The sequence below is a fragment of the Vigna angularis genome, chromosome 1 (assembly GCF_016808095.1).
Source record: "Vigna angularis cultivar LongXiaoDou No.4 chromosome 1, ASM1680809v1, whole genome shotgun sequence".
In the NCBI taxonomy this organism is placed as follows: Eukaryota; Viridiplantae; Streptophyta; class Magnoliopsida; order Fabales; family Fabaceae; genus Vigna; species Vigna angularis.
Window position 1 is genome coordinate 22137325 of NC_068970.1, and position 12558 is coordinate 22149882.

A 12558-nucleotide genomic window follows, 5' to 3' on the forward strand; every position below is an offset into this window, starting at 1 on the left:
ACTTCTTATTTTATAATAATATGCTGAAAAGACGTCCAAAACACATTTATATAATTTAGCTATTTTTTCATAGATTTTATAGTTTTCCTACTTTGTGAATCAATTATTAAATTCTTTAAGAGAAGTTGAATACTCAACACCAAGATCATAAAGAGTTTAAATAAGATATGACAAACAAAAATTACTCTTATATCAAAATCGATATATCTCATTTGCATGAGGACATTTATATTTTGTTGGTAAGTTGAAAATTAGATAATTAAGAATAAATTTTTTTAATAAAAAGGTATTTCGTATAAAATTGTGGTTATTTAAAAGAAGTAGTTTTAGCTTAAATTACTATTACTTATATTAGTTGTGATTACTCTATATTTACATGTAATAATTTTCTTTCTTTTTAGAGGGATACTTTTAAGGTATATATATATTTCTATAAGAAAATCTTTAAATGACAATTAATTTTAGAAACAAAAAATAATTGATCATCATATTGATTAATTTAGACATTAATTTATAAATTAAAAATTATTAATCTCTAAAATAACACTACATGAATAAAAAAGTTATAATTAGTCACCAATTAAACTTTAAATTTGTCATTAACATTAGCTACCAATTTAGATATTAATTCATTTGGTAGTAAAAACCTTGACAATTAATATTAATTTAGAGTATAATTACTCATTAATTATAGTTTTTTATTCATAATAGTAATTATTTTAAAAAGTAATAAATTTTAATATATAAATTAACATCTAAATTAATTACTATCAATTATTTTTTGTTATATTTAAAAATTTGCTTGTCATATATATAAACTTTTCAAGAGTGATGTTTGTACCTGTCCAACCTGACATTCTTTGTATTATATATATTTTTCAAAGATCACATTCACTCGTGGTGTATCTGTGAACACGTTAAGCACAGTCGATCGAAAAATCTTGCTCTCACATTTGTTTCCTACGAAAATGGAAAATGACAACTGAATTCACCATTATTTTCGAAAAATCCAAGATTGGATGGGTATCCTAAAACGCACTCATCCAACTTTTTGTGTGTTGTTTGTTTATTTCATAATTTTGCTTTCAAGATTCTGCATGCATCGATTATTTTCACATCCTATTTTTTCCAGAGACACTAACACTAAAACAATCAGAAACACTAACTATACTTAACCTAAAGTAATAAAAGTTATGAAAGAGGTGCTTATTGGACATGTCAGAAGTTGCAAACCAGGACAGTCGGGACATGACTGTTCATCACAGACAACGTACGAAACAGTGTAACCAAGATCAGGCCAACTTAAAGAGTGTTTCTTCATTTTTATTTTCACACCAGTGTTCCAAATTTGTCACCTTTCCCTTCCAAATCCAGCCCCACTTCATCTTCCACCAAATGCTGTCATCTTCATCAATAAACACAACCACCACCACCTGCAACAGGAACAACCTGAACCACAAACCCCTCTCTTCCTCACTACCTTCACACTTCTCACACCAAACCCCGACAACCAACAACACTACCAACAATAAAGCCATGGAAGATGTGTGGGACGGCATCAACCTCACTTCCTTAAGCGGCCACAACACCAACACTACCCCCACCTCCAAAGGTGCAAATTTTCAAGACTTTCTAGCTCGACCCTTTAACAGCTTCACCGTGGACACATCTCCGGTGACTGCTCTCACCTTGAGCACGCGCTCTGAGTACCCTCCTCCGCAAAAGGACCTGCAATTGGTGCATACTGCTTCAAAGACCGAACCTTTTGCCCACCCATTTTCGAATAAAAGAGCCACACCACCTTCAAGGGACATGCGCGACGCACGACTCATGAAGAATCGTGAATCTGCTGCTCGATCCAGAGCCAGAAAGCAGGAAAATATTGCTTCTTCTACAACTCTTAGCTTTAGAGTGTCACCAAAATCCACTGTTTCGGGTTTTTTGCTTAACAATGATCTTTGTCCGTTTTGCTTTTTCTGTGTAGGCTTACTTGTTTGAGTTGAAGCAAAAAATAAGCAGTTGCGAGAAGAAAATGCAAGACTCAGAAGACAGCAGCAACTGGTTTCCTTATTTCCCTTATCTCTTTGATTATTGGTTTTTCCGTACACATCTTTTCCCATTTTCTTGGCCTTTTCAGGGGAAGGGAAATAAATATGCATAAAGGTGTATTTTTTTTATGTAAAAAAAAATAATCTTTTATCTATTTTTAATTCAGATTTCAAATATTTTTTTCTTTCATCCTATCACATACTCTAAAAAAGGGAATTTTTGGGTGATGGGGTAGTAGCTATTGAGATGATAAAATGTTTGTATTGTTTTGGCAGCAGTTGGGAAAAAGAGCAACGAATCAGTGGAAGAAGGGCAATCTATATCGAACATATACAGCACCATTTTAAGAAGCATTTTACTATTAGAGTGTTCCTTTTACCCAGAGGCACGTTCCACTGAGACAGAAATGTACCCTTTAAAGTATGAATATATGATGATGTAACTTTCACAGCATTATGTGGCCCTAGCTTGGTAGTTGTAGATATTAAGCTCCATCTTCCATAAATGACTATCTCAATAGTTACTCCACATGTGCCTAAAAATTTGACCATTATTGTTGATGGTGTGGGTGACATACTTTATATCTTTATTTCAAAAGTTCAATTATCTGCACATGTAGTTGTACTCTCTGGCTGTGGACTTTACACCTTCCCAACAAACATGAGGATTGGCCAATAATAGATATTTTTAACACCTTGTCTGGATGCTGCAGCTATAAATTATATATTAGTTAGTCTCAAGCCATGCACAAGCTTGTTAAAGATAATATTTAACTTAATTATCATAGATATATCATTTATTTCAGGATGTGTTTGTTTTCAGAAATGGATTTGAGAGGAAAGTGAAGTTATTTGAATTAAAGAAAATATAATAAAAAAAAAGATTTAAGAGAAAAATTTATGAAAGTTTTTTTAATAATGTGATAAATTTAATAAATTAAGAAAAGTTTTAATTACTAAAATTAGAAGATTAATGAATTACCTTTGTTCATAAAATTAAGTTAAAATAAAATATAATAAATATAAATTATGTTAAAATGAAATGTGATTTTTAATACAAAAGAAATTCAAAATAGTAAAATTTTATTCAAATAAAATCAGATTAGTAGAAATTAAGTTCAAATAATTTGTGGGTGGGTGATTAGTTTAAATAAAATTATTATTACTAAAAATGAGTTATTATTTAAATTGACAAAATTATATTAAGCATGGAGTTGCAAATGCATAGCATCCAAGAAACAAAAAGGCAAAGGATTATTCTTGTAATTAAGTATAGGATGACGTGATTTTTTCCTCTGTCGACTCAAAGGTGAAGGTGATAAAGCACTAGCTTTAGGTAAAAAAAATACTTCATTTTTTTTCCAGTATTAATATTCTTCTATTAAATTAATTATAAAATTACGCTTAATAAAAAAGCCTTAAAAGGATATTTTTAATACTAATATACTTTAATTAAATTAATTATAACTAATAAAATTTAATTAAATTATTATTAGTGTTTGTTAATTTTTATTAGTATTAAAAATTATATTTAATTAGTTAAAGCCTTTTTGTCAATAAATTATAATTTTGTTTAGAAAAACAATAATTATTAGTTATCTTTATCTTCTTATAATCCAAATTAATTTTTATTTTCCTCTTTTATCTCTATATAGTCTCTAATCTACGTATTTTATTCCTTGAATTTTATGTTACTTGTGTGTAGCAATCTTTTTATCTCTATTTTTGGTTAGAATTTTTTTTTTATTTGTGTGCTTTGTTTTTATTCTATTTGTTGAATTTGTATTATAATTATAGTGTGTTTCTTTTGTCCGATTTTGTTTTTTAATACTTTTCAATTTGTGAGTTTAGAGTATTTTTCTACAAAAAAATTTGATGATGGATCGAAATTTTTACTTGAATTGAATTCATGACTATTAATTAAGTTAGAGTTTGATCTTTTAGTGGATAATAGAATTTAATTCTTTAAAGAAATAAATAATGAATACGAGTTGAAATCGAAAAACAATGTAAAAATTAAATGAAACTAATTATGACAATTTTCTAGAAAATTTTATATAAAAAATTCTAAAATAATTTTTTTGAATAAAAATCTCTTCACTCGTGAAAGGATAAAAAAAAAGTTCAGCCCCTTAAATTTGTCCATGGAAATACCTCCAAATCAGCTCATTTAAACAATTTCTAACACTTTATTTTTCCTCTGCTAAAATACATTACTCCAAACAAATATAGCCTTAAAGTTTTATCATGATTTTATTTTTAAAATATATTTCAAAATATTAAGAAAAATATGTATTTAAATTATTTTTAGTATTAGTTTTCAAATTATATGAAATAATTAAGCAAATTAGAACAAATACGATCTAAAGAGAATGAGAATTTTGTATGTAAACAAATTCTGTAGGACAAAAGTAGTTAATGTGTTAAACCTAAAGATGAAATTGTTTAAACATGAGTTCTGGTATTAACAAGAATTATCATTAATTATACTTTAGTTCATGGATCGTGTCCATAGAAAAAAAAAATCTATATTGTTTATGTTTAAAAAGAGAAGACCATATTTAATAAATTCTAACGAGATTTATTAAATTTTATTACTTAATCTACTGTTATAATAGAAATCAATTAAAATTCTAACAGAATAATGGGAACATGCATTCATGCTTTAATGGGTTAGTGTGTTAATTGGTTTTATTTATAGTATATATTACTTAGTAAATGTAATAAATGACTATAATTTATTTAATAAGACCTTTTTGACATTAAGCTGATAATCTAAATCTAATATATGCAACGATATTTGTTTGGGGACTCCTAAAATTTGAAATATTTTCTGCAATTAAGAATTCTAAATATTAAAAATACATCATATATTATAAAAGGACACTATAAAGTACTATACGAATGTGAAAAAAAATGAGAAAATTACATGAACACTCCAATATTTAATTTATATGAAACTCGATATGTCTTTATATATATATATATATATATATATATATATATATATATATATATATATATATATATATATTATTTTCACTACTTCATTTAAGGGTATGTTGAAAATTGAAAGTTGAATAACTAATATTGTAGAATCTATTGAATAACATAAAATTTTAACATGCATTTTATTTATAATTATCGTGTTTTCACCACAATGAAAGCTTTTTTATTCGAAATTTAAATTGATAAAGCATGCAAGTCAAAATTATAACAGGTCATTATAAAATAATAGCATAGCAGAGACATTGTTACAAATTGTAGTTCATTCATAATAAATAGATAGAGAGTATAGATTTATAAAATTTATATGTTTTTTTGTAGTGACCTTAAAGACCAAATAATAAAATACCTAGTTTTTTCAATGTGGTATTTATTATTTAAATTTTATGTTAATGGGTATCTTGTTTTCTTATCTTACCTACGTGTGTCTAAGCGTAAAAAATTATGGAATTTCGAAATTAATGTAAAAAATATTATTATTAAGGTAAAGTGACAAGTAAATTTTATTATTTTAATTGAAAATACTGTAAATAACAATTTGAAAGTTGCTTATCGGAAACCGAATTTTTGATTTAAAAAAAATGTATTATCTACATAAATATTTGACACGGTATATTATGTATATTATCTGACTAAATTTTATACTCAAGTATATTATTCGGGTGAAGTTGGACATTTTTGGAATTAGATAGTTAAATAAAAAAGCAAATATTTCTTGGAAAATATCATTCGTTGTAAAAGTTATTTTTAGGAGAATTATTATATAATTTATATACAAAAGAAAAATGTAATAATATTTTTTACTTTTTTTTATATTGTTCATGTATCTCAAATATTTATTTATGTTTTTCTTTCTTTATACATAATGTTATAAAAGAAAAAAAAGACATTTGACAACCATGAAAGCTAAAGTTGAAGAGAAGGATTAAAACATGAATGGTGAGTTTGTTAAGATTTCATTTTTTCCGACACTTTGTTTGAATATGGAAGGACCAAAGAAAGAAAGACACAGAAGATTGAAAAAGAAAAGGAATGAATTAAAAACTGAAGCTAATAATTGAGGTTATTAGATGAGGACAATGTGACTTCATTTTTTTAACGTCTTTTGTTAGAGTTTATCTTCTTTGGTCCATACCTATTTTCATTCACACAAAGTAAAATCAATTTGACAGTTTACTAATAGTCTTTGGAGTGGTAAAGAAAGGTGGTTGCGGACAAATACAACACCTATATACATCAAATATAACGTCCACTGTATATAATATATTACATAAAACTTAAAACAAGTTCTCAAATTTATAATCATAGTTTTAACATCATACATACAAAATGAAGTATAACCAAAACACATGATATATGAATTTTCAATTGCATTTTAGCATAACAATGTAATTTGTCACATTTGAAATATTTATATTAAGTATGTTTTAATAAAGACATATTTTATCAATCGAAAATACAAAAGGTAAAAAGTAATCCAATTTTATTTTTTTATGTTAGAGCTTGTTATAGAGGAATATTTTTCATCTTCTCATCACCAAAAGTTTTAGTTATGTAAATAGATTATAAGTGAAGTATATGATATCATTTTTCTTTAACGAGTTTTTTTATTTAATGCTACATCATACAAGTCACAATACCACCTTATCTATTCTTACCACATAACCTTATGTTTTACAGCGGTATGGTCTCACTTTTACTCTCTAAATATTATTACTACAATCAACGGCAGAAATTATACCTATCTCTTTTGAGATTCCCTCTTTGTTTTTAATTTTAAAAAGCTTTGCTTGTTCACACTCAATTTTCTTCCACTTTTTAAAAAATATTCACTTTCTTCTATTATTTTACGGAATGAGATTTATCTTTCTTATATTTTTAAATACAACTATTTCCGTCTTTTCTAAATATATTCGCAACAATAAAACAATAGATGTAGAAAAGTACAGAATTGATTTAATTACAAGTGCATGTGCTGAAAAGCATGAATTGATTTAATTACTAGAATTCTTCAAAGTGGGCTTCTCATTAAATAATACTTTGAAACACGATCTCTGACGTATAATAAATCTATCGATTTTACTGTGATTATAAGACTGTTTTAACCTGTAAATGCATAACAAATAAAGTTGGTAATAATTATTTGAAAACGTTAATCTAGCCCGTAAGCCTAAAATAAAAAGTAAACGAATTACATGAATAAACGATATTAGAACAGGAATAACGAAGACAAGTTCCATGGAGTCAAAAAATTGAAGTTTTAAATAACCCCACAGGGACAAATTTATGGCTAGTAAGAGTTTGAATGAAATAAAACTAAGAAAAGGAAAAAAAAAAGGTGTAGTCATTTCCAAATATGATGTGAAGGGGAAATAGCAAGGGACATCATACAATGATTGAGTGAAGCAGTTGCGCAGAAGCTCCGTCAGCAGAAAGCCATGTTCCCCTTCACTCAGTCAACTAGTAGCTATCAAACTCATTCAACACCCATTGATCGATCTCACATATAATGCTCCTAAACCAGGTGGGAACATGAACCCCAAACAATTTAAAAAGAAGCCAAGGGGGAATTCAGGGGAATAAAAACAAAAAATAATCCCCACATTAAAGTAAACTACCATCCCACCATTGGAGTAGGAACATTACACCCCATATAAACAAGTAATCACAAGAGTAATGCTACTAGCTCCAAAACACAAAATATAAATGCGCCTTTTCCGGGCCATTTTTACCATTTGGTGTTTTTTTCTGTTTTATAAAAAGGTATTTTCTTCCCATTTCTCAATCATGTTTTCCTAGATACCTCATGAGAAATCATGTCCCACTGTGCGATATGTAAAAATTGAGACCATGATCCCTGCTTCCTGCCTCCCTCTGAAGAATATTCTTCAAAAAATGTTTTAAAGAACGGATGCAGCTCTAATTTCTGGCAGAAATAGAATGGTCTGAAACTTGAATGCCGACTTGTCCAGTACTCTCGCCAGTGGAAAGCAGATATTGACCATTCAATTCCCCGAAGGGTCTATTCTGTGAAACATCTAATACCCCAGTATCATCATTGATAGTTGTTTCCAGAGTGATGTTTTGGACTTGTTCTGCCAGTTGTCCAACGGTTTGAGAACCTCTAGAATTAGGAAGCTGAGCAGGAGGCATGATCCATCTCCTCCAATCATTTCTTTTCCTAACTTTGTCACCCTATAATCCAAGAGGAATAAGTTTAACATAAAATAGATTTAACAAACAAATATAATCTGATTGTCCTGTTTACTTAAATTTTAAAACAGGGAGATATAATGCAAGTTTAACAAAAATACCTGAATTTCAACAACAGATGATGCTCGAACAGCATCTATCACAGTCTGGATATTTTCAGTCAAATACTTGACCTACGACATAAAAAAAAATAGTCATCTAATGATGAACAATGCTTCATCTACGTATCCACAATAGAAAAATTGGCAAACGAACAAAACTTGGCCAGAATACTAACCGAAATCACAAGAAAAAACAAAACATAATATAAGGAAAACTCTAACAGACTACCCCACATATAATGTTCAGCTTTAGAAGTGATTCTAAAAAATCAAATACAATAAGCAAAATCCTCCATTTCCATTTTACCTATGTCAGTAAATCAAATTCGAGAAAATTCAGCAAGATCAACTTCCATACACATTATTAGTCACTCAAATAAACGAGTCACTCAAGTCAGGGCTTGTACAACACCATAACACCATCAAGAGACATATGAATATGGAATTCCTTAAAAAGACGGTAAATTTGAGTATAGCAAAACTTGGTTCATTCAAGTCACCTCACAAATCATAAAAGCAAATGGTGTACCGTTTTCCCAACCTGTTCTGTTTGTGTATATCCTGCAATATTACTCTTACGACCCACCTATATCCATCTAATTCAACAATAAGTTATTGCAGGGATCACATTCATATCTGTCATCGTGTGTAGTTCAAATAACCCCAACAGATAAATAACAGAAAATCAAAAGGAAAGTCACACTGAGGTTTGTATCCAAGCCTTTCTAGTCTAACAAGGGTGGTGAATAATTCATGTATCAACCAAAGTACATTGTTGGAACCGAGCATTCATTACATTTTGATCCATACTGAATGTAGCACTTACCATGCACCTAGCCGTAATACATTGATTTTAAGAGTAAATTCATACTTCTCTCAAAGATTTTCTAATATAACCTAAAAAAAACAAAAACCTATACTACAACTGTTTGTCATCCCATGAATGTCATGGAAAGGACAATAAAATATAGGATACATTGGATAACGAGAATGTTACTACATATGTCATCAATCACTATCCAACATAGAGAGCATCAAACAATACAACAGAAAGTGCAGTATGGTATTATTAATCAGCTACAAACCAGATCAACCAACCAACTTCCCATATATAAAAAAATCAGGCAACCAAATACCACCAAACCAACTTACTTTCTTGAAGTTTGATATTAAACTTATAGGAACCCATCCTTGGTCATCCATGTTCCGCCTCAAGTATATATCCTTAACTAAATTATCATTGCTGAAAAAGACAATGTGTGGTAAATATGCAGACAACTTATTAAAGCAGTTAAAAATCATAAAACAATATGAAAATAGTGACTAATCAAAAGCATAAGCAACACCTGAAATAGTAATCAATCTGGTTCACAATCTTAGTGTGCAAATGATTATCGGCAGGTTGAAAAAACATTGCATTAGGTGGTATTGGAGAGACAAAGGGGACACCTCTCATTGATTCCAGGGGTGGAGGTGAAACATATAACATCTGAGGAGGTAGTTCTGCAAATACAAACAATTATCAGACCACGAACATAAACAATAAAAACATCATCTGAACATTATTACACGTACCAGGATAGCCAATAGAACCATAAGGAGGTCGCATTGCAGGTGGGGGTGGATATAGTTGAGCAAGATTAGGAGGTGGTGGAGGCCTAATAAACCTAGGAACAAATCTCGGAGACATATAGTTGTCTCTACCATTAAAATTGCGGTGATTACTCCAGTCCTGATTCCCACGATCATGATCACGTCTACCCCCATAGTTATGATGGTGACCATCCCCACGCTGATGAGGACCACCACCATTCCGGTGTCTAAAAGAATTCCGTTGTGGCGGATGATCATTAGGCACAAATCCAGCTCTCGGTTGATGCTCTTTAAGAGAAGAATTATAGTTGTGGGACCCAGCAGGAGGCATGGGACCTTGAGGCCCAAACGTTTGTGGAGGAATGTGACCACCATTAGAAGATGGGTTGAAATTGCCTCGCTTATTAAAAGACTTCTGATGAGTCTGCACAGTGTTGTTCGCACTTACATTATCCCTATCTTGCCTATGTGGTGAAGGAACCACACTTCCAGAACCCTACAATAGCAATGCACATGTTGCACTTTCAAAAATCCATACACCGGACAAACTCAAAGAGAGATTCAATTTACAATCACCTACAACAGCCTTGATCTAAATTCTAATATTAAAAAAACCTACACTGCATTATTTTTCAGTTGGTAGAATAGAAAGACAAAACAACAAACACTAGACAGAACTGGATATCACTACATAAAGTTATTAAAAAATAACGGCCCCAAGTATTTTGTATTTTTTTTAAATCAATAATCCCAAATTAACAAAAACAAAAGATGGAAGGAAAAAAAAAACCTGCAATGATGGCGTAGACATCGCATCCATGGAACCCTTCGCAGATTCCGAAGGTGAAGGCGATTTTGCCGAAGCGCGAGCGGATTCCGACAGTGCGGGCCAGGAATCCGCACCCATGACGGAAGAAGAAGCACCGTTGGAGGGCTTATTCCACGCAGGCCTCTTGCCGCTATTGACATTGTTTCCACCGCCGTTATCAACATCATCTGCCGGGGCAGAATTGATGAAGGCAGAGTCGAGAGGCAGCGGCGGAGAGGAAGGAGGCGCAGCTGCAGCCACAATCTGACTCCAGGGCGAGGAGACTCCAGGCTTAGGAGAATGATTGGGAGAGGCACCGCTCGTAGCCATTTGAATCCGAATCGGAATCCCAATCGGAAGAGTGTGTGTGAGTATGCGTTAGGGTTAATCTCAATCACAATCTGAGTGTGTGTGAGAGGTGATCGAGGAGATGGTGATAAAAAAAAATTGGGATTCAGAGAGAGAAAGTGCGTGTATGTGTATATTAGGGTTTGATCTCTCGGATCACAAGTGGTAGAGGTATTTGGTTTGTTAGAGAGTGTGCATTTATAAGAAGGAGAAGGGGGTGGGGTCACGTTGTTTCTTGTGCTTTTTTGCTCTTCTCACTGTGACTCTCAGAATCAGGGATGAGCTTCCTTCTTATACCAGGTTTTCTGTGACCTCCAACTTTACGTAAATACCCCTATCTGCGAATAAAATATATTCTAAAAAAATATAGTTTTTATTCAAGATAGAGATATACATTATATGATAATCCCACTATTTCATTCATTTTCATTTTTATTTTCAACTTATCATAATTATAATATTTTATCTTTTACAAATTTATCTTATCTTTCTGTTAATCTTTTCTTCAGAGATTAGATTACATACACCTGATCCTGATGAGAGTGGCAAGGCAACTAATTCTTCTTTACCCACCGTGCAACTGTATACTGCAACTCCAAACAATGATAACTAAATCAGTTAGACTATATCTTTTTTTACAATAAAATTTTAATATCGGTATATCAATCAAGAGAATAAACTGTTTTTCTAATTTTAATATCGGTATATCAAAAATTTGAATAAAAGTATATTTTAAGATCTATTTTTACTATTAAAAATATAAGATACTTAACTTTTCTCTATTTTTAATTTCTTATATCTTGAAATTATTCTCATAAATATTCTTCAACAACATTGTACTTTATTATCATTTTGAAGAGATCTGACCCAAATATTTTATTCAGATCCCATAAATTAAATATATAATTTATTTTAAAGTATAATTTTAGTTTCAATAATTAGTTCAAAAAATTTCTGTTATAACTATCTTAAACTACTCTATTTCTATCTTTATCTCGATACTTTGTCTTCTCAACAGTCTATATCCTTTAATCATAATTATTTTTAAATTATTGAATATCTTTCAAATAAATTATAATCTTTATCTCGATACTTTGTCTTCTCAACAGTTTATATTTCACAATATAATGTAGTATTTTAATTTGTTCGTTATAGTTAATACATATTTATTTGGTATAAATAAAATCAATAATAGAAAATATTTTTAAACATATAAGTTATGCTTTATATTTACTACAAATTTTTTAATATGTATTGTATATTTAGTGTTATTGATTTCTTAAAAAAATCAAAATTCAAATTGAAAATAAAATAATTAAAAAAATATTTCGAATTATATCAAAAGTTAAATTAAATTTGTTTGGTACATTTGTGAGAGACAGCTGTTTGTAAATTTTTAAACAAATCCATTAAATTAAAAGTGTAAAATCATGTCATATAC

The 12558-nt window shown here is 29.9% G+C and overlaps 2 protein-coding genes across 3 annotated transcripts; one reads left to right on the top strand and one right to left on the bottom strand.

Annotated features, from left to right (window-relative positions):
• The first annotated feature begins 1225 nt into the window (after window positions 1–1225).
• On the top strand, window positions 1226–2716 carry LOC128194225 (bZIP transcription factor 27-like). 2 transcript variants are annotated; one of them, XM_052869264.1, is made up of 2 exons: window positions 1226–2061; window positions 2325–2716. In XM_052869264.1, exon 1 carries the CDS (start codon window positions 1249–1251, stop codon window positions 1996–1998), a length of 750 nt encoding a protein of 249 aa, XP_052725224.1. In that variant the 5' UTR covers window positions 1226–1248; the 3' UTR covers window positions 1999–2061; window positions 2325–2716. The 2 variants fall into 2 exon arrangements, with proteins under 2 accessions (XP_052725224.1, XP_052725228.1); XM_052869268.1 differs by having other exon boundaries at window positions 2328–2716.
• Window positions 2717–7266: 4550 nt separating this feature from the next.
• On the bottom strand, window positions 7267–11383 carry LOC108322129 (la-related protein 1C). The gene is made up of 6 exons (XM_017554120.2): window positions 10752–11383; window positions 9944–10457; window positions 9715–9871; window positions 9521–9611; window positions 8369–8440; window positions 7267–8249 (listed from the first exon to the last, which is right to left on the bottom strand). Exons 1-6 carry the CDS (start codon window positions 11097–11099, stop codon window positions 7974–7976), a joined length of 1458 nt encoding a protein of 485 aa, XP_017409609.1. The 5' UTR covers window positions 11100–11383; the 3' UTR covers window positions 7267–7973.
• Between the last annotated feature and the right edge of the window lie 1175 nt (window positions 11384–12558).

Coding starts and splice junctions, on each gene's coding strand:
- LOC128194225 (XM_052869264.1), top strand. CDS start 1,249: ATGACTGTTCATCACAGACAACGTACGAAACAGTGTAACCAAGATCAG.
- LOC108322129 (XM_017554120.2), bottom strand. CDS start 11,099: ATGGCTACGAGCGGTGCCTCTCCCAATCATTCTCCTAAGCCTGGAGTC. Junction 10,458..10,751: donor TGTCTACGCCATCATTGCAG/GTTTTTTTTTTC, acceptor TTGCTATTGTAG/GGTTCTGGAAGTGTGGTTCC. Junction 8,441..9,520: donor TAATATCAAACTTCAAGAAA/GTAAGTTGGTTT, acceptor TTTATGTCGTAG/GTCAAGTATTTGACTGAAAA.